Here is a 25,473-nt window from a genome sequence, read left to right as displayed (position 1 = left end):
AAAATTCTATATCCACGAGGTGATTCGAAAAGTAATATATCCAATAATATTCTTGATTAAATTGATCTAGAAAATAATTTTGTACCTGATAGCCAAATCAGTCGAATTCTCAACAAAGCAGTAAAATAACATATTTCTGTGTAAAAAATGTATTAATTTTTGTTGTATAAAAAATTGCAGCGTGCTGAAGTAACGAAAAGTTATTGTTATAGTGGAGTGCTGTCAGTTTCCTGCGTTATGTAATATACATTCCATTCTTCTGTTATGAAGGAAAAGAGAAGGAAGAATTGGAAAATTGGAAAGTAGAATAGAAAAGTCTCCTCACCAAATAAATTTTATAAAAGCAATTTCTTGAAACTATCTTTTTAAACTTCTATTCAGAAGACATTTGAAATATAAAACAGCTTGTTTAAAACAAAATTGTTGGAGGACAGAAAAACTCAGGTGTATCTGATTTTAAGGTGACGTTGTAATTAAAGTAGTTTACATCATTAAGTCTTTCTCGTTTATGACATAGCGTCCTTTATTATTCTGATAAAATAAAGGAATAATAGTTAGATATATGATAGAAATTGCAGAAAGGAAGAACAAAGAGAGTATATAGAATAATACAATTTCGAAAAACATTAGGTTTTGAGTTAAGGTATTTCTCAAGTATAGAATTTTGTAGCTGAACAAAAGAACGCGTCAGCAATTTCTCTGTTCAAGTTGTCAACATGAATGGTGTAACCTGAATAAAAGCTTCTGTACTCGTTTATTATATTCAACCATTGCCAGATGATGTTAAAAAGAAAATTTCAAGAACGTAAACATGGCAACACGCGTCTTCTTAGAATATTTGTATTGTGTGACAGAATTGATCATTCTCGTGATAGTTGAATGCTCGTATTCGGTGTATCAGTGCGTGTTTCGGACAGTTTTCACACAACTAATGGGCCAGAAATCATTGCAATGGGTAACATTGTTTTCTTAAGCGATGGTAATACCGTTAGAATTCATTCATATTCTGTAGTGCGCGCGATTTTATTGATTTTCCCCTTTTCTTTTCAGACGCAACGTTTTCTAATCCACTGTTTATAAAATGTAAAATATATGTACGTGACGTAAAGAAAATAGGAACTCGCTATGTGTACTAAGTTTCCGTTTTTGTCCACGTTCATCCACTGTATTTAACGATGCTATATTTTTAATTTCTTATATTTTTATTAAAAGTCAAATTGTCGCGTTAAAAAAATTTGTTAAGATCGTGTAATCATCTAGCAATCCATCTAAATATCATACTGATATCGTATATTTTTCAGTTCTCCTTCTACATTTTTATTCTTGGCACGTTGATATTAATCCTCGACTCGTGCACTCCGCAAATACAAGAAGTACATTTCGATTATGAAGAAGCTTTCTTACTCTGCCATTTCCGTCAGATACATCTTCCGAAACAAGCAATTGAGATTGCTCGTCTTGATAGCGATAACAACAAGCGATATTTATTTCGGGAATCCTTAACTTACAAATCGAATAAATACGTGATTCATTTTTTGTTTCGCGATACCGATAAATCTAGCTATCGAACCAGGAAGATATGAAAGAACACTAATTGCGGCATTCTGTCATACTTCCCGGAAGAATGTGCAAATGGATGTAAATCACAGTCAGAGACGAATACTTGGGGACAATAAGACGGGAAAAGATTCGTGAACGATTGCGGGGTAAAATGAAAATTCTAAAGACGCGAAGCAAGATTGGTAGAATGAGAAAGCAAATTCTTGGAAACAAAAATTGTCACTCACACATACGGGAACATCAATAATTTGTCGAAATTAAATTGTATGAAAAATATTTGTACTTCGTACAATAAGAATCGAAATAAAGCCACGCTTTGATGCTGTAGAGTAGTAGTGTCTCCCACCGCTAAACTAGATAAGCAATAATTTTAGCGGATGCCAAAAATACGCATCCTCCGGTACTCGTATTGTTTTCATCGTACAAGTCGACAGTAATTATACGTTTTAACGTGATTTAATATCATCCCTAACTATCCAAGTACAGGATTTTAATAACGATGACATTAAAGCTCCTAACGAGGTTACGTACAACTGGGAATTTTCCTCTAATAATATCAAGTAACATCGGAACTATACAATGTCTTTGAACGACACCGTTATATCGTTTTTATTTGCTCTAACTTCTTACGTGGAACGATCGAGTGGCTAAATGTTGAGAGTATATCGAATTATACCGAACAGACGAAGCGGACAGAGCGAAATATTCGAAAAAACTTCATTTCTCGCGTTAAATCGCGCAACCGTTTATCGTGTCGTCGCGTAGTTCAATTTATCACGGCATTAAATTTCATTTTATGCTATGCCTTCCTGGTCCTGTTTGGGAAAATATTAAGACGCGTCTAGGGGAGAAGTAAGTTTTCACAGGTGTTACAACCCGTGAAATATGCGTATGCGCGAGCAGAAATTTCTCTCGGTAATCAGAACGATAAAATTGTCGTTAAATATTTTGAATCGTTGATTTGGCGAGATGCGCGTGATATTATTGGTCGAGTTACGATGCGGACTGGTTTGCGGGGGTTAAAGTGGAGGGTTGGGTGCGTAGTAGATGGGCGCGTGGTGCAAAGGTGAGCAACTCGAGAGACGTCACTTGTTCACGATCTGGCGAACGGTGCGCTTTTAAGATCATCCCTCGCATGGGGGGAGGGAGGCGCCAGCGTTATTACTGTTTTCCACACGTCATTGATTTCGGCTGGAACTGTCGAGATTCGAGCAACAGATGAATTTATCCTTTGCCGACGAATACCGAAGGGATTTCTATGAAGCAAATATCTGTCATTTATGGGAAGACTATTAATTGTTTTCGAAGTGAGGGAGAACGATTATCGTTGCGTGACTTAAAAGGGAACAGAGGGCAAAGTGATTTATTTCTGTCGCAAACGGTGATTAAGATTCGTGAACGATGGATGTGTCGGATAAATATTCGTTTTACGAGAACATTAGCGACGAATTGGAATACTTGGAAAAAATACGCGGTCCCAAGTATTTATCCTTAACGTTGATCGTGCCTGTTACCCTTACGTACGTTATCATCTTCGTAACCGGATTTGTTGGCAATGTGATCACTTGCATCGTTATATGGAGGAATCCGACCATGCAGACACCGACGAATTATTACTTGTTCAATTTGGCGGTATCCGATCTGCTGTTTTTAATATTGGGTAAGTTTAAGAAATGTTCTTTACTCGTTGTTTTTTCTATATTTCTTTTTCTTTATTCTTTATTCTTTTCTTTGATTTCTTTTTTTTTTACTTTATTCGTCGCAGTCAATGCTAATTCGTAAATATAATGGAATATAATTTACGATAACTGCAAATCGAATCAAAGCGAATTAGTTTAAAGAAATATTCGGATGAAATGATACTTTAAGTTGGAAACTTAATTAGACATACAAAGTGTGTATAAATTTACGATCGAGAGGTATTTTAACATGGTATTAAAAAGATTAGAAATTGTCTACTTTTAACTGTTTTACGATAGTTGATTTATATGCAGTGCCGTTGCAGCTCGACCCACGTGTAGATAACTTATCGAATCCAGTAGATGCGATTAATTCATAACTAGTCGAGACATATGTGATTCATTGATGAAAAATTATGTTCGCGTGTTATGTGTTTCCAGTGGAAATGGAAACTGATATACGTAATGTAAGATAAGAGATATATGTATCTATGTAATATACATTTTTACTTGATATACTATTCAATCTCTATACTTGCAGTCATAAGGTACATTTAATTGACATTTGATCACATTTGTTATTTACTGTAGAGGTAAAGAATTGTATTAAAAATAACAAAATAGAAATAATTAGAACTTCGAGAAAATTGTGTAGTTAAAAATTCTTTATTCGTCGGAATCCCTGATCTACAATGTCTTTGCCAGCGCATAGTATAAATTAGAGAGTCTATTTAACAAGAGTTTTATGTAGTATTGCCGATTGCGAGGCGATATTTGCAGAATAGTCACGTATTAGACGTTAATTGTCGGTTAATGGGTTGTTCGATGTTCCTTGCTGTGATTAAAGGTTACACTTACGATTCCATTCGTTATTCGTTACGATTTCATTTGTATCTGGTGCTGAATCGCCATTTCCCTGAATAAATTAGTTTGCATCGCAAGTAGCCTTACAATTAATTTATGTTCACTGATCTTTGATTTTCGTCCGATGTCATTGTTTTATAATTTTGTATTTTCTTCTCTCTCTTTTTTTTTTATTGACCGAACTAAAGCGGTAATTGAATTCGAATCATTGCAATTGTACAAACTAACGTATTTCGGAAAGGAATTTCATGGATAAAATCGTGAAGAGAAAAGAAATAGACTTTATTGGAAAATGTTTTTCATTTAAATTATCGCATTCTCTCTTGCTTTTACACTTGCATTATTGAATCAGCAGTTCGTAGCATTCCGTGTTCTTAAGTTGTGAAACTTTCAATTATTCGTAAATAGGTTGATCATGAGAGGAAATTGAACGAATGAACTCGATATAAAGGATATTTACTTCACAAGCACGATTTTATCTTCGTTTTGCAACGTGGCAATTTCTGAAACGGAGCGTGTAATCAAAGAAAAGCACGAATCCCTATGAAAACAATTACAGTACAAGGGTAAGCACGAATTTTCCAATTAATTTTCAGGTTTACCCTTCGAATTGAGCGTATTTTGGCAACAATATCCATGGCAATGGGGACTAGGCATATGTAAACTGAGAGCGTACGTCTCCGAAACGTGAGTCGACATAGTACCAGTCAAAGAAAATCATACTTTGAACGTCATACGAGATGACGCAAAAAAATCTTGTTTTAAAGCAACTACAAGAATTTTCTTTTTAAAGGTCCTCTTACGTGTCGGTACTAACTATAATGGCATTCTCAGTAGAAAGATATTTGGCAATTTATCATCCTCTTCGTCATTATGGAAGTGGTTTGAAGCGTTCTATACGATCTATATTTGGTGCATGGTTGATAGCTTTGATTTTTGCTATGCCATTCGCTGCTTACATTGACATAGATTATGTTGAATACCCACAAAGTGAGTTCTTGCAAAGCTATTTGTTATTCTACATTCTTTGTGGCTTTCGCAAGCTTTACTATACCGCTCGTAAAATTGCTACCAGAAGCTTCAGCATTTTCTAGGAGTGCTTTAAAGATTTGAACAAGTAGATATTTGAAAAGGTATCGATTTTACATTTGAATTACAAATCGTATTAATGCAATTTTACCATATATTATTGATACGATGTCAGGATAGATATTTACTCAACGTACACTCTGTAAACTGTATTCATGCGTTCATGAACCGAAAATGTAATCAATAAACTGATGAACGGTTTGGAAAATCGGAAATGTCAATCGAGCAAATGAGAGCAAGAAATTCGAGTCAAAAGCACTTTTCGACATAGATATGTATTTTGCGCGCGTTTCATTAATTTTCATATCGTTTATTTTTTATACGAATTTACTGTTAGAAGTAAATAAATACGCGAAATTTTGTTCTGTCTTTTTATTCTTCTTTTAAATGGTTACTTTCTCTCGGTGAAAATATCGATTGGTTTTGATTTCCAGACTCGAAACGAAACTCGGAAGAATCCGCGATTTGCGCGATGCTGAAGGAAAACATGCCAAATTTTCCTCTTTACCAGCTTAGCTGTATCTTCTTCTTTCTCATACCCATGGTGTTTATCGCGGTGCTTTACGTGAGGATAGGGTTACGAATACAAAGTGATACCCTCGCGCAAAACGTCGAGGGATACGTTCATGGTGAAACCAAACAAGCCCAGTCACGGAAAACCATCACACGGATGCTGAGTAAATGTTCAATTTTAAATAAACGTCATCCCGCCCTTTGTTCCTACGAAATGTTAATACGCCCTTCGCAAATACGTTAATCAATTTCGTATACCTTTGTCGCACGTGTAAATATATAGAACGAATTGATTTACCCACGAAGACAGCCATTATTCCGTATAGATGATATCCTATCAAGGAACGTGTTCAGAGATTGATGAGGAAGCCGACGTGGATGTCAAAGTTCCTCGACAACGCGAGATCATCGTATCACGAGACAATTTTCACCTTGTCGATAACACGTTACAAAGGTCGAAAGTACTAAAATTCTTGCGAGTTATAACGTAGTCGGAAATTTCATTACTTGGTTCATTTACCCTCTTCCTGATCTTTCTATTTAATTCATTTGAAGAATACACGGAGAAGAACACGATAAGACATATTCCTCATTTCTTTCTTCTTTTTTTACAGAGGAACAGCTTTATAGATTTTCGATGAATCCCATGTTATCAAAATTGCTTTTTAACTAGCTTTAGAGTTAAACGTGTGTTTTTCTATCAACTTAAAAATTATCAAAATATTTCTCGTCATCATATTAAAACGTTGAAGATACTAAAATATATGCCTTTAACTTCTACAAGTTTTCGTTAGCTTCTCAGCTAGTTTTAGTAGAGTTTAACCTTTGTTTAGTAAATTTTAATAGTTTTAATCTCTGAACCTAACAGGTTGTTTTCGCTCTCGATTCCATTATATTACAATTCTTTCGCTCGTTCATAAAGCGACATTAAAATTAGCGAACCAACAAGAATGCACTTAGATTTTTAGCCGGTGATCTTCATTTATAAACATTGCTACATCTTTCACGGTTCGTTGTAAGGTATTAATATTTATTTATAGTTATTATATTGGAAAGAGGAAAAGAAAAGGAGAAAGAGGTATCAGGTAATATCAGTAAACATCAAGGTGGATAGAAATCGTGCTTCGACTTGGTTCTACAGGTGCCGTAGTGATCACATTTTTCATCTGTTGGGCGCCATTTCACATTCAACGATTATTATACGTGTACGAAGATTCGACATATGATGACATAAACCAGTGGGTGTACCCGCTCACTGGTTGCCTTTACTACTTCAGCACCACCATCAATCCCATCCTGTATAATGTGATGAGCGCGAAATATCGGAATGCTTTTAAGGAAACATGTCGATGCTCCCCTAACAATCCATCCATTAGCAGAGTTGGCCTGAGCAGCATGAGAGATTCCAGTACAATTTGTGGTGTCAGGCCTAGTCAAGCATCTCAGGTGTTTCGAGAAAGAAGTGTAAATAGCCAACGACATGGGATGTAAGTCAAATTTGATTAATGCTTGTTAAAAGCATCTCCCTTGCTCGTCGTTAATTTTGCACCCATTTTTGTGCTTGGTGAATTGTTTGTCGTACGAACTACGATTACGCTTTACACCGTAAAACTTCGTAAACCAATTCACGCTCCCAGAAATTGTTGTTCCCGGCATATATGTAGGTACAGCGCTTCGGATTCTGTGGAAAACAAGTCGCACGAGGCAGCTCAATTACAGCCAAACGATGGGGAGGATGAAAAACGAACGAATAACGTACCTGCGAACTATTCTTTGACAGCAGACAAAGACACTAACGAAATCGGTGATTCGCGATATTTGCAACAGACAAAAAGATCATCGATCCTAATGCACGCGAAAAACAGTCGTCTCAAATATCAAGTGTCTGACGAAGATGAGACTCCCTCGAATGAAACGCACATCTGATCATCGTATTTTGGAAGAACGGTATATATTTAAGGAATAGCGCACAGAAAAGTCAATGATAATTTCAAGCAAAAAAGTTAAGAACTTTGTGATATTATCGCGCAAGCCTCGTTCCTTGTAACCCTTTAAGATCATCCTTTCAAAGTATTAATCCCTGGCTTATCTTGTCAAGGAAAATGGCTCACATGTTACGAATTTCCCGCATCCATGCACGTTGGGAGATAACGGAAAATCGGAATTTACGTGTTTGCTAGGATCGATTGAAGATATTGAAAAGTACTTTGAAGTTAGTGTGGGAACGTTTAAGGAAGATTGATCGAGTGTAAGGTAAGTGTGGTCGAGCAAATGTAGCTTTCAAATATTTATGATAGCGAGACTGGAATAAAAATTCATATTCCAGTTTGAAATTTATAGACGGGAGATAATTTCCAAACGATAAAAAGAGAGCTTCAAAAGGACAAAACTATAGACAAGTTTTTAAATTGTACACACGTAGAATACAATTACGTTATCTAAAAATACTACGGATTGTATTCCATTACTAACATGGTATTGATATGGCTTCTGATGACCCTCGGTATTTTGTCAGACTTTTGTGCTGTCATGTATAGACAAATATACAAGATCAATAGCAGCTTTTTTCCAAACCATGAAACGCAACATTATCAATGCATTCACTGTGAATCTGTTACACGTGTAAACATCCCATTATATTGTAGCTGGCATATATTACCATATTAAATGTCGCTTTATATAACTGTTAGTAATTTCGAAATCTATTCGACTCTAATTCCTAGTTTATACGTATAACGTAGTCTAGGATATTTTCCTTTCTTCTAATATATTTTAGAAGTTCGAGTTTTCTTTTTTTTTTTTTTTTATTTGAAACACATTTACAGGGATAATCTGGCAATTTTAAGACTTGGAAAAAAATCGATTGTATTCACTTATCTATCATCTAAAAAAGAACTTGCTTCCCTTATCCTTACTTTGAAAATCCCAAGAGCTTTTTAACCATGCAAAACATGGAAAGTCTTTTCGAGCGAACTAACGAAAAAGATCTTCATCGGTATCTTTTCGTTACAAGGATGGAAAATATACGGTCGAACGGATCGCCAAGCTTAAAAGTTTTCGCAACATCATTGTTAACATTTCCAGGATCAGAGAGGTTTACAGTCGAACATCAAGAAGAAGTTTCATCTTGATGAAAATCTTCGAAAAATATTTGACGATACGTTTGGCGACATTGAAATTTTATATAATCGAATACCGAAAATAAAGAAACGAATTTGTATAAAATCTGAAGTACAAAACATGTATATCTGACTGTGCTTATTGAAGAATTTTAATCTTTTGTTCCTACAAAGTTTTCACTGTTCACCTTCTTATTAATGCAACTATATTATTACATGTTAATGAGAGTCAATTCAATCAACTAATACTTATCGAAGGTATTGATCCTCTTTCCTTTAACAAATTTTCTTCGATACCGGACAGTTAAATTAATTATTTCTTTTGAAATTGTTGAAACTTAAAACTCGTAATGAATTTCGCGATATCTATTTGCAAAAGTTAGAAGCAACACTTTCCAACTTCGATTAAAATCTAATCAAATTTAATTTTAGTCACGTATTCCATTCCTATCTTTGATATAATGGACGATTATCAATAAGTTTCGAATATAACACGTCATAATGAGGGGAAACAAACGTAAAATTGTTAAAGTACTCAAAGAGAAATTTCAAACGGCTATGATAAATTATGATTATGGATGACTCCATTTTCAACAAGATCTCTATACTATTTGATCGCACCTCTGATTGTAACAATACCATTAGTATAGTATAATTCTGAGACATTAAACTAACGCTCGAAACTCGCGAAAACACTCTTGGGTTAACATTTAGATTGACGCCAAATCTTTTCTCGGCAAAGAAATGGTATTTCTTGATCAATTTCGTTCACTTCAAGGATACGATAATAAATGGCAATTTGCTTACAAAATTAATTTCATCGAACATATCTGTTGTGAAAGTTGTAATAAAACATCTTTCTGGAGAACTGAAAGATTCAATTTTCGCTTCTAGTTTCAAGAACATTTCAGACTGTATTTCATCGTAAAATATTTTCACATATTCATCAAATGTCTATTATGATATCTGGTAATACCTATTCACTGCACATGCGATAATGGTATTGGTTTTTGAATCGATAAACGTCATACACTGCATAGAAATCAATCGCTACTTAGCTACAATTTTATAAATAAGTCTACTTACTAACAGTTGCGATAAATCAATAGGAAAAATTTAATTGTCATTATTTTAAGTTCTTATTAGATGTTCGTTATAGGTGCTTAATAAATTTCCATTTCTATTCCTAAGATTTTCCTTGTTATTTTTCTTTCGTTTTCGTGCGATTAAATGTATAAAAATTAAATCCGTCTGACTGAAATTTAATGGTTTGAGAAACTGTTCACTGTTCTTCGTGTAAGGTTCATGAATCATTAAGGAGAAAAAGGTGTATTTCTTTATTTTTGTTGGAACGTTCGAAAAAGTAATTTTATATATCATGGAAGATAGATTTTCTATTGATTGATAATTGTAATAATCATGTACAAATTCTTGCAATTTTCGACCTGTTAAATTTGAAAGAAAGTGACATTATAAAAATATAACATTTTCTTTAGGAAATTAAACAAATAAATAAATCATAATATAGAGTGAAAAGTGATTATATTATATAGAAATTATCTCACATAATAATTTATCGACATTGTAATGTTATCGATATAGATCCTAGTAACTTTCTAGTTCTTTTTTAATGTAACTAGCTGCATATACTGATTCCAAATTTTAACGGTCTCGTTCGAATAGTACTGGCCACTGGCCTTATAACTTTGACTTTCAAAGTTATTATAACATAATTAATACAAAAATACAACGTGATTTCCTACATTATGATGTAATACAAGTTTTAATGTAACTGTTTTAATATAACATTTTCTTACTTTCGTCATGTGCATGTGATGATTTTATTGTTTTGTATTGTACTTGTTTTTGTTTACACACGTACCCTTCATTTATATATGGATGTATTTTAAATGAGATACAAAACGATAGTAAAATATCTACTGGAATCTGGAATATTATTTTAAGATTACTTGTTAACAAAGCATAACTAATTATGGTGAGTAAACATATTTTGTAATGTTTAAATGTTAAATATATTTCTTAATGTGATACTTCTTATAAACCCGTGTATTAATTTTAGTAGGGGGTGGAATATCGTATGACGCAAAATTCGAAAAAACAAAATGAAAAATATATTAAATATGATAATATAAAATTACAATCTGATAAAGAAATGGAAGAATCTCTTTATAGCTCACAAAACTTTTATTTGAAGTTGTCACAAGATTCTACTATATCTCATTCTCAAGAAGTAAGCGATGATGAAGATATAATAGTAATAAGTGATTCTAGCTCTAATTCAACTTGTTCTGTTTCTAAGTATACTTCTACATCAAAAGTCGCATCAAATAAACATATTCCAACAGACAATAGGATTTATATTCTAGATTCTTCAGATCCTGAGTCTTCAGAGACTACAGATAAAAAGTATTTCAAAACATGCAGGATAAATGAAAAATCGCAGTTTGTTAGTAATTACAAAGAAAGAAAAGATATCGCAAAAGACAATGAGATATTATATACATCTGATGAATCTTCCAGTATTGAGTATATCAAAGAAGATATACCTTCTATATCTTCTAATAAAACTAATAGCACTTATGTCAGTTCTACTGCAGAAAACATTGTTAAAAGCATGGCAGATACAAATGTCAAATCTCATAGCGATACTATTAATAATGATGTTAATAATTCTAAGAATTCTGGTAGTACTGCTCGATCATTTAAAACTGTATCTGCTACGAATAGGAACTGCATTGATTTTAAGAAGAAACTTTCACGAGAAGATGCTAAAAATATTCTAAAAAATATAAAATCTTCACGATTAATATATGAATCTCCAAAAATTAGAAAAGAGAAAAATGTTGCGCTGGATGAGGAGATAGATGACAATGTCATACATCCAGCTATTTCACCAAAAAATAAGTTAAAAGCAAACGGTATAGTTATTGATGAAGATCCAATAGATTCTGAGACTGATATTATTCAAGGCTCTCAGGTAAATCTAACAAATCCTTATAAAACCCATGTTAGTAAATTTTTGAGTAAAACATGTGCAAAAGAAGATCAAGGGCCAACATATACTGAACTATCAGAGAGGAAGAAAAAACAGATTTCACAATGGCTCATGGCTAATTCACAAAGTGATTCCCAAAGTGATAGTTCACCTGGTATTGTGCCTCTTACTAATACAAATGATATAAGTTCCGGTAATAGTAGTCTGGAAAGATTAGAGATGAATTACGAAACTCCAAATAATAGGGGAAGGATACATCAGTTTCCTGTAAGAGAAAATAAAACTACAAACCCAGATTATAATAAAACATCTTACCATACAGTACCGCGTCAGACTACAATAAATGAATTTGTCCAAAGAACAAAACATAATGATCTTGAGCTCCCTACATTAAAAAAGAGTCATATTGATAATAATGTGTCAACTCCAACGAATTCTACAATGAATGTACCACAAAACATAGATATCATGGATTGTGCAGATATATTAGATAAATTATATGGCAAATCTTGGCGCAGTAAAGCTGATGTATTGTTTCCAAACACTGAACCACGTAAACAAATAATTAAAACAAAAAATAGAGCAGTTCAAACTGATAGGTACTTTGCAAGTGTTATAGTAAAAAATATAATATCATAATATATAATTAATTAATAATAATCTACTAATTAATATTTATAAATATCAACTGTTACAGAAAGATTACAAAGAGGGAAAAATTTTACATATCAGATTCAGATGACGATTTTAACGCATGTAAGTAATTATACTATACTTTTTATGAAACTAAATTTTATGTTTATTTTAAAAAGATAGATAAAAAGACAGTATTAATTATTTTTAATTCAATAGCTCTAAACGATTTGAAATTACGACATTCATCAACAAAAAAGAATGTGCGGAAAAATACGAAAAGGAGAGATAACTTTATTAAAGATGAAACATCATCAGAAAGTAGTTGTGAAAGTTTGTACTATACTGCATTGACAAATCCAAAAGTATCAAAAAATAATACACAATCAAAACCGACAGCTCCAGCAATTGCACGGCAGTAATAAACAATTATATTTTTAGAATAAATATCTATAAAAAATCAAATTTTTATAACTGTAACATTTTATTTTTAGAGTTCTTGCAATATGTGATTCAGATACTGAAGATGAAGGTGATATACATAATGATAATCAAATATGTAACATAAGAGGAAGAAAATTGTCATTTAGTAATGATGAAAGTGAAGGCTCGAGCACTAGTGAATTTGATCCTGGTGATGATGTACCACCAAAATCTACAATTAAGAAAAGTAACGTATATTCACGTTATTTACATAATATGTTATGTATGATGTATCTAATATGAAAAATATTTTTATAGCTTCTATTAAAGCTAGACAGCAATTATTTAAATTAAACGCTCAAAGCAAATTAACTTCTGATAATTCAAAGTATGAAAGATGTACCAGCTTCCTGGCATCCTTGGCTCAAAGTGTTTCTCTTGCTAATGTACATCCAGATGCTAAGAAATACAGATTAGATTATAAAAATAACAAAGAAGATTTGTGCAATTATTTGTATAAATTATATAATGAAAAAGTATTTGATAATGAGTTACCAAAAGACATGTCAATGGAGTGGAATGTTCGTATGAGAGGAACTGCTGGTTTTTGTTATAACAAAAAATCAGTGAGAACACTTGGTGGTATTGTAAGATCTTCACGAATAGTTTTGGCAACAAAGGTATGATTATATGGTTTTTAAGAAATTTCTGAGATATGTATTAATTAAATAAATTTTCATACATAGATTTTAGATACTCCAGACAGACTTAGAGATACCTTAATTCATGAAATGTGTCATGCAGCTGCATGGTTAATAAATGGGGTTTCCGATGGACATGGTCCATTTTGGACAAAATGGTATATTATAATAATTAATTATTCACATATTCACTAAAATATTAATTTAATTAATTACTTTATAGGGCCAATAAAGCTATGAAAACATTTCCTGAACTACCTCCGATAAGAAGGTGTCATGATTACGAAATTAAAACAAAATTTACATATAAATGTGTAGGCTGTGGATACAGGTAAAATGCATTGTATAAGATTGATAACACATACATACATAACTTATCTAATAATAAGTTTCCGAATATATATATATATATATGTTTGAATTACTTTGAACTTTATTACAGTATTGGTAGACATTCCAAATCTTTGGATATCGAAAAAAAACGATGTGGTCATTGCTATGGAAAATTCGAATTATTATTAAACAAGACAACAAAATCTGGGACTGTACAAATGCAAACTCCGAAAAGAGAACTTTCGGCTTTTGCGCTTTATGTTAAAGAAAATTATAATTCTGTAAAAAAAGAACGTAACATAAAACATGCTGAAGTGATGAAAATTTTAGGTCAGCAATTTTCGGAAATTAAGATTGCAAAGAAACAAGAAAATTTTGGAAATAATCCAAATAATTCTAGTTAAATAAGTGACTGGAAACATATTTAGCATTTTTGTAAAATGCTTCTTATATTTTATACGGACTGCCTATTTTACAGAACTTAATCATTCTTATTTTATGTGAACACTTTATGATTGGCACAACTGACATGTTTTACCATTGCAGGCATTGGAGTATAAATAGTAAAACGAAATGTTTATTATACACAAGATAGGGTTATTATATTATAGTAAACATGATCTTTAGATCGATGGATTGTATAGACGTGGTGACAACTTGTAAAAGTTGTTAGCGAAAGTTTTTAATAAATGACGTATGCAAATTAAATCACTGTAACTTTATTTCAATTAGTAGGATATTATTTATAATCAGAGAATGAATAGAAATACCTTTTATTTCAATAAAATTCACATACATATACAATATTAATGTATAACGTGATGTTAAAGCAATTAATTAATTTGATAATCTCCAATAATTTATCGAAATAATTGGACTTGTTTCCATGTAAAGTATCGTGATTATTGAATGGAAACGCTGTTTAAAGTTATTTGCATTGCGAGGCGCATGCGCGAAATTCACGGTGTGGCGGCGGCATCAACAGCGCACTCTAAAAACAGTCGAGCCGAAGATGGCGACGTGCGAGTGGCGGTGTCGATGCGGTGTTTGAGAGAAAGGACCATGTTGTTGCCGCAGTGTTCGCAGTGTTTCCGTAATCCGCGTTAAGTTCGGTGCAAATGTAGGAATGTCAGAAGCTAAAAGGGTACCTTTGCAGACCTTGGAGTTACCGGAGTCCTTGGGCTACGTCGCGAAAAAGGAGAAAAAAGGGGAAAAGGGCAAACAGCTCGCGCCCTCCTTCCGCTTTACACTTACCCTGCCAGAGTCGAACGAGAAGGCATGTCCTGAGTTCAACTATGCACAACTCCTCAAAGCAGCCGAGGTCAGTTCTTCCTTTCACTCCGTTTATCTGTCCAAGGGAAAATAAAGCCCACTATGCCTATCCATACGGTCAAGTTTACCAACACATTTAGTTCTACCACAGACACCGGTTATGATTTCGTTTCACGTACTCAGTTTGACAAGAAACTGCAAAAATGCCAATGGAATCGCCCATTTTCAGGCTGCATGAAACCCAGTGTACTTGTATCCGTTACTCAAGTGAATTGTCATGTCGCGGCTACCGCGTGAGCTCCGACAGTCCCACAATATGTGCGCTATTCTTATTCGCATACATCTTCTGCTAGAGAGGATATATGAATATTATGTATAAACTGGTAGAAAAAGATGTGATCAATTCGAAGCCATCGAATAGAGACGTCAGAACGCATTGCCGGTGGATGTCCGCGTTAACGTATGCTAACATGGAAACAATGTCTGTTCAATGTTTCATTTTAAAGTTATGAATAATCGTTTAATACTTGTTTTCATGATAATCATTTTTTCATATGTATATGTAACAAATTAGAGAAATATTATGATACAATTGAATACTATCCGGTATCGTGAATTCATTGAAACAGTCGTTCACATTACTTCGGGACGTGTTTATTTTGTTTCACTAAGCATGGTACTTTCATTAATAGCTTTTTTCTTATGTATGTACGTAATAGTTTAGTCTGTATCTTATCTCAGTGATCTTATGCATGTACGTAGAGTATATCATTATTAGTTTTATGATCGATGTACCGTAGACAACTCGTGACTGACGGTTTAAAACAGTTAGAACACATTGATTCGCATTATATGAATATTGTGCAATAGTGTTATTCGATCTTCTTTTCGTTTCTTTCGTTATTTTATTTTATATTATATCAATTATAATGTTATTTATATTATATGTCTTACATATTTTAATATTCTATTCTTCCTACATTCACTAGAGTATAAAGCACTTGCATTATTCGAGAGAAGTAAAACACTATCCTGTTTTAAATTCACAAAATGTACATTATTTTAAAATATTTATTACTTTGTGTTAACTTTCAACGATTTATGGTTATAACCTGTTTGATCAGATTTGTGCTGAAGCCAAAAATTAGTGACTCATTTTTATATAGCTTTAGAGTCAAAATTATAAAAAAATTGTTTTAAAATTTGCATTTTTGTTGGTACAAATATTATAAAAATTAATTAAATCTTGTATGCATCGAAAAAAGATTTTTTCAGAAGATCATTGTTATTTATTTGACAATGTAACGTAATATTACATATAAGATAGAACCATTATTGTATAGAAATGAAATAATACATAAATATTAATAATAAAATTACACAAATTTATATCGCCTTATTAACATACATTTATTATGTGCTATGTTTCAAATTTTTTAATGCTAAATTTATTTGAAACTTACATAATTATATTTGTTCGATACAATTTATTTGAAATATTGTTTATAATTTAATGCATTTAGTTAGAATTTACCGATAAATGTATCTTTTTGTTGGTATCAATCACTGGTTGTAGCGTCTCTGGTACTAGGAGAGCAGAAGATAACAGGGAGTTGCGCGTTTCAAAAGAAAGAGCAACAGTGACATTCTACACGTAGTATGCGCTCCTGGTATGAATGGACAGTTTATGCCCTCTTTTGAATCAATTTATTCTTCTTTTTCGTACTTACGTTTCTTAATGTCCATTCTAAATCTACTGTATTTTATCAATATTTTATCGACGGTATGGCTCTTTGTTTAAATATTTATTAATAAATAAATTGCAAAACATATTAATTTATCTACATGATCCATTTCAATATTTGAATTTTATACATCGAAATCTGCTTGTTATGAATGTCATTGATGAACGCGTGTGCAAAGTAAGTCATTCTTTAATGTTTATTAAAATAGTGAAAGCGCGCGACGAAATTGAAATGAGCCGCGATTTATCCATGCGTTAAGAGTAGCGCACGAGCAACGTCCACGAATAGTTCATCTTATTCGCATTAAATAAATAAATAATTTTATTTTACAGAAAAAACGTAGGAAGGAATTAAAACGAGGAGATGAAAATGCAACCAATGGACTATCTTTTGACGACGACGACGATGATGATGATAAACTACGAGATATGGCAAGAAGATTTGAAGCAAAATATGTATGTGAAACGTAATTTTTAAAAAATTTATGATAATTTATGACATCGAATGTTTGAGAATTTATTTATTATTATTGAAAGAATAATGAATATCCTTTGATCCTTATAGGGAACTTCTACCATGGGCAAAAAAAGACATAAATATGAGGATTATGTGGATTTGGGAGCTGGATATGATGAAAATGATTCTTTTATCGACAATACTGATGCAGTATGTAATATATTAAATATTATCATGTTGTTTAATGTATATTTTATAATATTTGTACATCATTTAATCATTTTAGTATGATGAAATTGTACCAGAAGAGATGACTACAGCACATGGAGGCTTTTACATCAATTGTGGAGCTCTTGAATTTAGATCAGCTGATAGACATGTATTAGTTCACAATAATAATAATAATAATCAGAGCAATGATGAAGAAAGCAGTGAAAGTAGTGAAGAGGATACGGAAGATGTGGATAGCCCTAAAAGATCAGACAAACGAAATATTAGTTCATCGGATGAGGATGATACTGAAGATATTACCAGTGATCAACCGAGAAAAGTAATTGGAGTTATGATATAATATTATTTATTTCACTATTATTCTATATTAAAGTATTTTTGTTATTCTTTTAGAAACAGAAGATAGATGAAAATGTGGAAAAGAAACAAACTAATGAAAACATTATTAAAAAAAAGAAAAAGCAACAGAATTCCCAGGATCAGCAAAATTTTCAACAAGATGGAGACACGTTAAACAGACGGAAAGAGAAAGGAGAAACTACAGATGCTGAAGGTAATGTACTTACACAATATTTGTAAAATAATTACAATGTCATCATGATATAAAAATTACAGCAACAAAAATTTTAGTTTCAGAAGATCAAGAAGACAAAAAGAAGTCTGATAAAGTAGATACACAAAAAACTAAAAATACTTCCGATAAAAAGTTTGATATAAAAAAATGTGAAAAAAAGACCTCAAATACTAATGGTTTCGATGGCAAAAAGTTAGAATTAAAAAAATTAGGTGGTAAGGATAGTAACATTGATGATGCAATAGAGAGTGTAGTGAATGCTGCAAGAGTTGAAGATGAATCAAGTAGAGACACAACAGATTCTGGAAAATCTCGTTGTATAGGTACTGAATCCGAATGTGATGATATTGATAAAGAAGAAGCACCATTACCTGATCCTCTTCCAGAAAACGTTGTAGAAATAGTTAATAACTTGAAGGCATGTGCCGAAAACAGTAAAGAAGGAAAAACTAAATTTTTCAATACAACAGTAAATACATTATTGTTAAGGTAAGTAATTGCAATATAATATTTTATATTTTGAAAAAGTAAACCTCAGGATTTTTATTTCAGTTTAGAGAAAAGATTGAGGGCGCTTTCGCCTCCAAGCTTGAGGCCAGAAACATACGGCCATCTTGCACGATTTTTACCATGTAGTAAAGCAGCACTTCAAAATAGAGCAAAGAAATTATTTGTCCAGGATCTCGATTACAAAGCTAGAGATCTTATACAAAGGTAGCATTATACATTATTAGAAATTTAACTTATATAGCTTTTATAATTTAACAGTTATTTTATTTTATTTAATAATGATTTTCATTAATATTGGTATAGGTTAAAAACAGTAATCGACGAAATAAAACCATCTGTGAGATGCAAATATGTAGATGAGTGTAAAAAAGTTGCTGAAGGAAAGTAAGTATTCTTCTTAAACATTTTTTATAATTAATAAAGAAATAAATCCGTAAAAAGAAAATTATAAATTATACCATATTTGTAATTTTAAAGTATAAATTAAGCGCCAACGTAATTTTGGATGGGAACTTACAATAATTTTTTATTTCTTAGTCCTCATTTATACTGGGATATATATCGGTACTGTTGGTAAGGTGTCCCTCGTAAGAGGAAACCTTTTCTATTTTCACCTTCCAATTATCTTCTTTTTCTTTGATCTTTCTAGTTGCCCCTATACTTTGCTCATGCTTATACATATATATATATATATATATATATATGCTATCTCAATATCCCATATTTTTGAAAATAATCTCTATATTACAAAAATTGAAAAAATTTGTTTATTGTTTTTATTGAGATAGCGAACAGGCTGGGCTTATCATCAGTATCAGTGTTTAATTTATCATAAGCATCATTCTTTTTATGACACAATAAAATTTTCAGTTTACTGAAATTTGATTTAGTGGTCACATGTACACTGCCTTGTACATTTTTTTATATAGGATTTCACATAATATATTCTTACACAGAAAATTTTCAGATCACGGTATTTTATCACAATAAATGCTGATCATCATTCTTTCATCATTGCCGTATTATCAATTTCTTCACAATTCTTCCATTTTTCTTTATTGATAACTGATATTTCTATTTCAGGGAAGTAGAAGGGTCTCCTGAAGATGTTGAAAGTTCCGACGATGAAGATATTTGTGAGGATATAGATAAACCGAAAATTCCTAAGAAACAATTTCCTTGGACTGAAGAAGCAAAGTAAGTTCTCAGAAAATTTTATCTGCGTTAAGCTTCGCGCGCACTATCGACAAATTGTCGTCCTCACCCGCGTCGATTAAAAGTTCAATTTCTTCTTTCTCTAACAACAAAAATGTCGTCATGCAGTTGTTTCGTCAAATGCGTGCACGTCCATATAAACGAATAACCTTTTCGTAAACGACGCAACTGTCGCATGACAGATTGTCACTAGTGCGCGCATAGCCTAATATTATTGGAAGTTATATACCAAATTCCTGATTTTTTTCTTTTTACAGAAAACTTGTATCTGAGATTGCAAGTATAAAAAGTCATTGTTACAATGTTTTAAGACCAAGAAAATTGAGTATGTATACTTATGTTGGATCTTTCATGGTTCGCCAAGTATTGCCATTATGGCCACCTGGATATATGACAGCACAGGCTTTGCTGAAGTTTGTTGATGAAGCTGAACCTACGTGAGTAGCATTATAAAAAGTTGGAACGTGTTTCTTTTAGAAAATCTACATGCTATAACGAAATTATTTGTTTCTAGCACGAAAAAGAAAACAAAAAAACTGAAAGAAGTTGGCAACGGTAATACCACTAATTCTTCAGAAAATGTGATGTACAGCTCTACAAGAGTTGAATCATCAAGTATAAGTGCCGCTTCTTCACAAGAAAAGGTCTCAGCAAATGCATCTAAAATTCAAAACGTAACAGAAAATTCTACTAGTTATGTAAAACAAGGAACTACAAAATCAAGTGATAGTATAGAAAAAAAACAACATAGTATAAAAAATAAAGATAAGAATAAAGATACTGGTAGTTCGGGGCAGTATCACGAGAACTCAACAGCGACAGCTAATAATTCCAGTGTAGGTAAAATTTCTGTTGTGCCTACAGCTCAGCTAATGGCTCAAAAGCCGGTTAAAAGTCACGTAGAAAAGATTAATTTGATGGACCTAGTTAATAGTTCTCTTTCTATTACGCCGGTTAATGATTTTCACAAGCCATCTACGAAGATAAGTGAAAATAAAAAGGATGTAGTTTCTATTACTGCTTATCCTGAAACTTCGAATGTTCTTCCAAATACAAATGAAGTGCCTCAAAGTGGACATCATTCCGTACACAGACAGGAAGCTTCATATTCATGTGCACAGTCACAGCATTCTAATTATTCCGCATCGAATCAAGCATCTTCACTTTCGAAAGCGGTATCTTTAAAACACAGACTGCTACATGAGAACACTGACGTAAAAAATAGTAAAAGATTAGAAGATAAAGATATTGATTTGGCCAATAAGACTGAGAGGAAGGACAAAAGGCGGGAACGATGTGCAGAAAGTAAACATAAATTGCATGATGTTAAAAAAAGGAAAAAGGATCAAAAGGTATTAGATAAACAGGTAGGATATGTTAATTCGGATGTAGTGCCTATACAACAACAGCAGCAACAGCCATCACTTACGAAAGAAGAACAGGAACAGAGACAAAATGAAGAAACAATTGCTGCTACTAATTATTTAAGTCAAATTTTTAATGATGATGCATCATCAAGAGGAATATCAGATAAACGAAAAGATATTGGACTTATTTTGGATGATCCAATAGGCAGCGCGGTGCAACCAACGGAGCAAGAAAAAGATGTTCAAATGGTGATGAGGTCGTTAAAAGAACTACAAGAATTACAAGAAATGAAGTATTCACCAAGTAATTCACCAATTAGTAGTAATATACAAAAATCTAACAAGTCGAACACGCAATGTGCTAATTACCAAGATGAATATTCACGCTTATATTTAAAAAAAGACATTAAACTAAAGTCTAAAGAAGATACACAATGGTAATATTATTAAACACACATGTGCACTATAGACATAAATTATGTTGAACAGAATGAAAATGCCAGTGAACAGATAATAATTTCATAGAGATCTATAGGCGGATTTTTGAGTAGATCTGTATTATTTTTGATGAAAAACAAATTAGTGTGAAACTAATCAGAACTTCTTCCATTATTACAAGTCGCGTTATTATCGACAACCAAAATCATATTCAATAGATAAATAGCGTGCCGCGATCGCATTGATCGCACCAATTTTTAAATATTTTAACAAACCGCCAAATTCTGTAAATATATTCATTCGTAGGAATTTGAAAAAGCGCGTGTACAGAGTAAGCATAAATTATGGAAGTATATTAATCCCATAAACGTTTGTATATAAGTTGACGTCCATTCATCGCCGTGAATGGGGTGGTCTATATAGATACATTTTTTTTATTTGACGGCGTAATTGCTTAACGATTTTAATTATTTGCCAACAATTAAAGCGATAAACCATCATAATATTGTTTTATCTAAAAAGCGAATTACAAAGTGTTTCGATTAACTTTGCTTACTGCCAGAATATAAAAAAATGCGGGATAGTAAATTTATTTTTTCATAATACCTAATAAATATATAATAAATACATAACCACCCTAAATCACAAAGCGATAAAAATATATTTGGAAACGGTGTTCCTTTTGCGCACGAACGATTATCATTTTGTGAGATAATAAAAAGGATGATGGAGATGTGTATGTATATTTTTCGATATATACATTCGAAATTAAAATCATTGACTTCCAATTTAATTTGGACGTACAAGCAGATCATATAATTTGCTTGTTAAATATAAAATAAAAGATGTTATGGTAAAGCGACAAATTGCCATTAACATTGATGCGCAATTTATAAACGCAAAAAGGAGAAATAGAGTCAAATGTGTTTGATGTATTTAAACATTGAACACTTTTAGAAGCTTTAGCTAGAACAATTATTAAATTGTGTTCAAAATTATAAACCTGTATAATTGGTATGAAATTTAATTAATCCTGTTAATTTTAATAATCAGAGTGTAAGAGCGAATGTGCGTGAAAGTACTGTTTAGAAAGAGCAACAATATTTTTGAAACACGAAGATGATTAGTGATTGTATTATATACCACACCTTCTTTCCCCTCGCATCTTACCTTTGCGATACTTAGAATATGATTAAGCGTCTTGTACAATTCTTTATCGAGAATTTTCACGAAGACGACTTAAAATATAAGTTTTGAATATTTTTTACAATACCGATATATTTCTTACCTTTACCTTTGTCCGACAAGTATATTGTAGATGTGCCTCCAACAACGTTTGAAAGTTGTAAATATTATATGATAAACGTATCAGTAATTTATTTCAAGCTTTTTTTGTATTATTTGTAAGTTTTAATATATTAAAATAGTAAAAGATTTTAAATTAATGAGTGTTTCAAACAGAATAAATAGAAAACAAAAAAAAAAAAAAAGAAAAAAATATATAAGAAGATAAAACACATTGTTTCTATTCTTACAAATTTTCAATAAAATGCATTAATTATTCGTTATACAATGATTTCGTAAAATATTTGTTCCGCTTCATTGATCGATGGGCTAACTTCCTAATGCGTAGAGCCGAACAAAAAACTCGAAGGTTATACCGATTTATCGAACCTACGGATCTTTTAATCCGTGCATACAGGATGCGTTTAGTTCTGTCACTCTTAAACAAGGACATTTGCCTCTATATAATTGATTAAACCGACTGGAACAAACAAACAGTCTACTGACGCCTGCTTTTTAACATGTCTTTCATTTCTTATATCGTGCTCCTTTTCTTTATTCAACGCAGCCTTTGTGCATCTGACTTGATTGCTCCGCAGAATAACGAACAATCAAGATCTTCTTTGTCAGACTCTGTGCAAAAAAAGATCGATGAAGAGCATGCAATTTTCGACGAGGAGAAGACAAGTAAGGAAAGTAGTTCCATTTATAATAGGGGGCAACTAGGATTTAATGAACGTAAGCGAGATGAAAAGAGATACGGCAACCAAGATACAGCACGCAAAGGGCATGACAAAGGAAGGCATAGTTTAGGAGAATCCGAAGTCGTCGATCACGAGAAGAATTCTTTTGAACGGCATGGTAGTGGATATTACAAAAAAGGGCATCACAGGACCGGTTTCAGCAACAACTACCATAAAGACGAGTCAGGAAATAATTCAAGCTTTTATGAGGACAGCGATGACGAAGGGGGGCATAGGTCGTCCGGGAATACCGGTGGATATTATGGGCAAAAATCGCAGAACTCGTTTAGGGACGGTTCGCGCGATGTATCTTACCTTGAAAAAGATAAGGCACAACAGGGAATATATGACAATAGGAAAAAGTAAGTGTACTAGCAAGTTATTTTTATTTCTTTAACAATTTTTAGCAAAGATAATATGCACGTAAATCGAGTATATAAAATACTAATTTATATATTTGTTATTTATCTACATAAAACTAAAGTATGAATAATTAAAATATGATTTTGTTTCACGTTAGTATTGACAATTATCATGGTTATATCAGAGGATATAACAACGATCGATATATAGATGATAGAAGAAATTATCTGAGGAACGAAGCACGACATTATTTTGATAAAAATAAGGGAGATATATACAATCATAAAGAAAGCTATTATCCAATTACTTATCGTAATAACGATCGTGTGCCCTCCCTCGGATATTCGCATCATTACGTGGATACATTACCTGGAGGATATTACAGAGAAGATCCGTACATTATACCTTATTCAAAAGATTATAGGTAATTTCATATAATTTCTAAGATATTCATTGATATGAATCAGGCTATTAATTATTGATAATTTGTTTATTCTTAGATATTTTCCACATCGACAAAGAGATTACGAACAAGAAATATATTACCCTTATACAAGTGTTTACACTAAAAATAATCGAGACGATTTTGATGATAACGGATACTTAAAGAAATATAGGAATGATTTTAATAATGCATATCACGGAATTTAGAACTTGATTTTACAACGTAAAGTATAGATGTAGAGAGCGATGACTAAAATGCAAGTTTGTACTTTTAGTAATAAAACTATCTTTTATACGTCCATACTTATTTTGAACTGATTTAATTTTTAATATTCATTGCAATATAGAGTACACCAGAAGGTCCACCACCATCATGAATAAAGGATACGACAAAGCTTCTGCAACTTTATTACATTCATTATAAAAACGGTACTTTAACTTTGATAATTTTATAGCCATTTTAATTTTTGTATGAAAATGTCCTTTCTGCGAAATCGTCTGCTACTTACGTGTGATGTTTGGTTGCATATTTACGGTGTTATCGTAGAGAGTAAAATGTATCATAGTTAAATATACATTAAAAGCATTCGTACAAGTTCGAACGATCCAGTTATACTCAGAGTCCAATTGAGAATTCTCGCTCATATTACATGTTTCTAAATCTTTTGTGACGATAGCGTTAATTTTCATTAAAAATTTTGAAGCTAAATAACGGATTATACAAAAAAATGTTTTGTATTAAAATTGATGTTAATCACATTATTTTCGTGGTTATATTCATGGAATCATCTTGGATTTGAAATTGATTAGAAACATCAAATGTTTGAATTTTCAAAAAATTGAAGTATGTTTCGTCATAGATGAGATACAATAGATAGATTTAATATACAATGTATTTCTG

The 25,473-nt window shown here is 32.2% G+C and overlaps 4 protein-coding genes and 1 long non-coding RNA gene across 8 annotated transcripts; 4 read left to right on the top strand and 1 right to left on the bottom strand.

Annotated features, from left to right (window-relative positions):
* Window positions 1-557: 557 nt before the first annotated feature.
* LOC139989516 (neuropeptides capa receptor) lies at window positions 558-8,950 on the top strand. 3 transcript variants are annotated; one of them, XM_072007983.1, is made up of 7 exons: window positions 563-3,220; window positions 4,700-4,790; window positions 4,897-5,093; window positions 5,627-5,869; window positions 6,847-7,192; window positions 7,370-7,958; window positions 8,046-8,950. In XM_072007983.1, exons 1-6 carry the CDS (start codon window positions 2,962-2,964, stop codon window positions 7,629-7,631), a joined length of 1,398 nt encoding a protein of 465 aa, XP_071864084.1. In that variant the 5' UTR covers window positions 563-2,961; the 3' UTR covers window positions 7,632-7,958; window positions 8,046-8,950. The 3 variants fall into 3 exon arrangements, with proteins under 3 accessions (XP_071864086.1, XP_071864084.1, XP_071864085.1); XM_072007984.1 differs by lacking the exon at window positions 563-3,220 and adding an exon at window positions 3,553-4,086; XM_072007985.1 differs by lacking the exon at window positions 5,627-5,869 and having other exon boundaries at window positions 558-3,220.
* A 1,821-nt stretch (window positions 8,951-10,771) lies between these two features.
* Window positions 10,772-14,638, top strand: LOC139989511 (uncharacterized). Its single transcript, XM_072007977.1, has 9 exons — window positions 10,772-10,820; window positions 10,905-12,439; window positions 12,538-12,596; window positions 12,693-12,891; window positions 12,968-13,143; window positions 13,215-13,576; window positions 13,643-13,755; window positions 13,821-13,928; window positions 14,040-14,638. Exons 2-9 carry the CDS (start codon window positions 10,923-10,925, stop codon window positions 14,332-14,334), a joined length of 2,829 nt encoding a protein of 942 aa, XP_071864078.1. The 5' UTR covers window positions 10,772-10,820; window positions 10,905-10,922; the 3' UTR covers window positions 14,335-14,638.
* A 272-nt stretch (window positions 14,639-14,910) lies between these two features.
* Yem (yemanuclein) lies at window positions 14,911-23,008 on the top strand. 2 transcript variants are annotated; one of them, XM_072007973.1, is made up of 12 exons: window positions 14,911-15,251; window positions 17,280-17,402; window positions 17,512-17,613; window positions 17,690-17,953; window positions 18,028-18,187; window positions 18,265-18,697; window positions 18,761-18,922; window positions 19,022-19,102; window positions 19,256-19,291; window positions 19,802-19,915; window positions 20,191-20,370; window positions 20,448-23,008. In XM_072007973.1, the coding sequence occupies exons 1-12, from the start codon at window positions 15,057-15,059 to the stop codon at window positions 21,739-21,741; spliced, it is 3,144 nt and encodes a 1,047-aa protein (XP_071864074.1). In that variant the 5' UTR covers window positions 14,911-15,056; the 3' UTR covers window positions 21,742-23,008. The 2 variants fall into 2 exon arrangements, with proteins under 2 accessions (XP_071864074.1, XP_071864075.1); XM_072007974.1 differs by lacking the exon at window positions 19,256-19,291.
* A 140-nt stretch (window positions 23,009-23,148) lies between these two features.
* LOC139989519 (uncharacterized) lies at window positions 23,149-24,875 on the top strand. The gene is made up of 3 exons (XM_072007994.1): window positions 23,149-24,127; window positions 24,286-24,552; window positions 24,629-24,875. The coding sequence occupies exons 1-3, from the start codon at window positions 23,544-23,546 to the stop codon at window positions 24,777-24,779; spliced, it is 1,002 nt and encodes a 333-aa protein (XP_071864095.1). The 5' UTR covers window positions 23,149-23,543; the 3' UTR covers window positions 24,780-24,875.
* LOC139989525 (uncharacterized) lies at window positions 24,604-25,222 on the bottom strand. The gene is made up of 2 exons (XR_011800354.1): window positions 25,082-25,222; window positions 24,604-24,976 (listed from the first exon to the last, which is right to left on the bottom strand). It is a non-coding gene; the product is annotated as an uncharacterized lncRNA (long non-coding RNA).
* Window positions 25,223-25,473: the final 251 nt, after the last annotated feature.

Source organism: Bombus fervidus, chromosome 7 (genome assembly GCF_041682495.2).
Source record: "Bombus fervidus isolate BK054 chromosome 7, iyBomFerv1, whole genome shotgun sequence".
Taxonomy (NCBI): domain Eukaryota; kingdom Metazoa; phylum Arthropoda; class Insecta; order Hymenoptera; family Apidae; genus Bombus; species Bombus fervidus.
The sequence above is the reverse complement of the archived record's forward strand: the minus strand, read 5'-3'. Positions and strand labels throughout refer to the sequence as shown.

Bases quoted from the DNA above. Each gene is read 5' to 3' on its own strand.
- LOC139989516 (XM_072007983.1), top strand. From the start codon at position 2,962: ATGGATGTGTCGGATAAATATTCGTTTTACGAGAACATTAGCGACGAA. The intron at 3,221-4,699 runs GTAAGTTTAAGA...ATTAATTTTCAG, and splicing joins TCTGCTGTTTTTAATATTGG to GTTTACCCTTCGAATTGAGC. The intron at 5,870-6,846 runs GTAAATGTTCAA...TTGGTTCTACAG, and splicing joins AACCATCACACGGATGCTGA to GTGCCGTAGTGATCACATTT.
- LOC139989511 (XM_072007977.1), top strand. From the start codon at position 10,923: ATGACGCAAAATTCGAAAAAACAAAATGAAAAATATATTAAATATGAT. The intron at 12,440-12,537 runs GTACTTTGCAAG...CAACTGTTACAG, and splicing joins AGAGCAGTTCAAACTGATAG to AAAGATTACAAAGAGGGAAA. The intron at 13,144-13,214 runs GTAACGTATATT...ATATTTTTATAG, and splicing joins AAAATCTACAATTAAGAAAA to CTTCTATTAAAGCTAGACAG.
- Yem (XM_072007973.1), top strand. From the start codon at position 15,057: ATGTCAGAAGCTAAAAGGGTACCTTTGCAGACCTTGGAGTTACCGGAG. The intron at 17,403-17,511 runs GTATGTGAAACG...TGATCCTTATAG, and splicing joins GAAGATTTGAAGCAAAATAT to GGAACTTCTACCATGGGCAA. The intron at 17,614-17,689 runs GTATGTAATATA...TAATCATTTTAG, and splicing joins TTATCGACAATACTGATGCA to TATGATGAAATTGTACCAGA.
- LOC139989519 (XM_072007994.1), top strand. From the start codon at position 23,544: ATGTCTTTCATTTCTTATATCGTGCTCCTTTTCTTTATTCAACGCAGC. The intron at 24,128-24,285 runs GTAAGTGTACTA...GTTTCACGTTAG, and splicing joins ATATATGACAATAGGAAAAA to TATTGACAATTATCATGGTT. The intron at 24,553-24,628 runs GTAATTTCATAT...GTTTATTCTTAG, and splicing joins CCTTATTCAAAAGATTATAG to ATATTTTCCACATCGACAAA.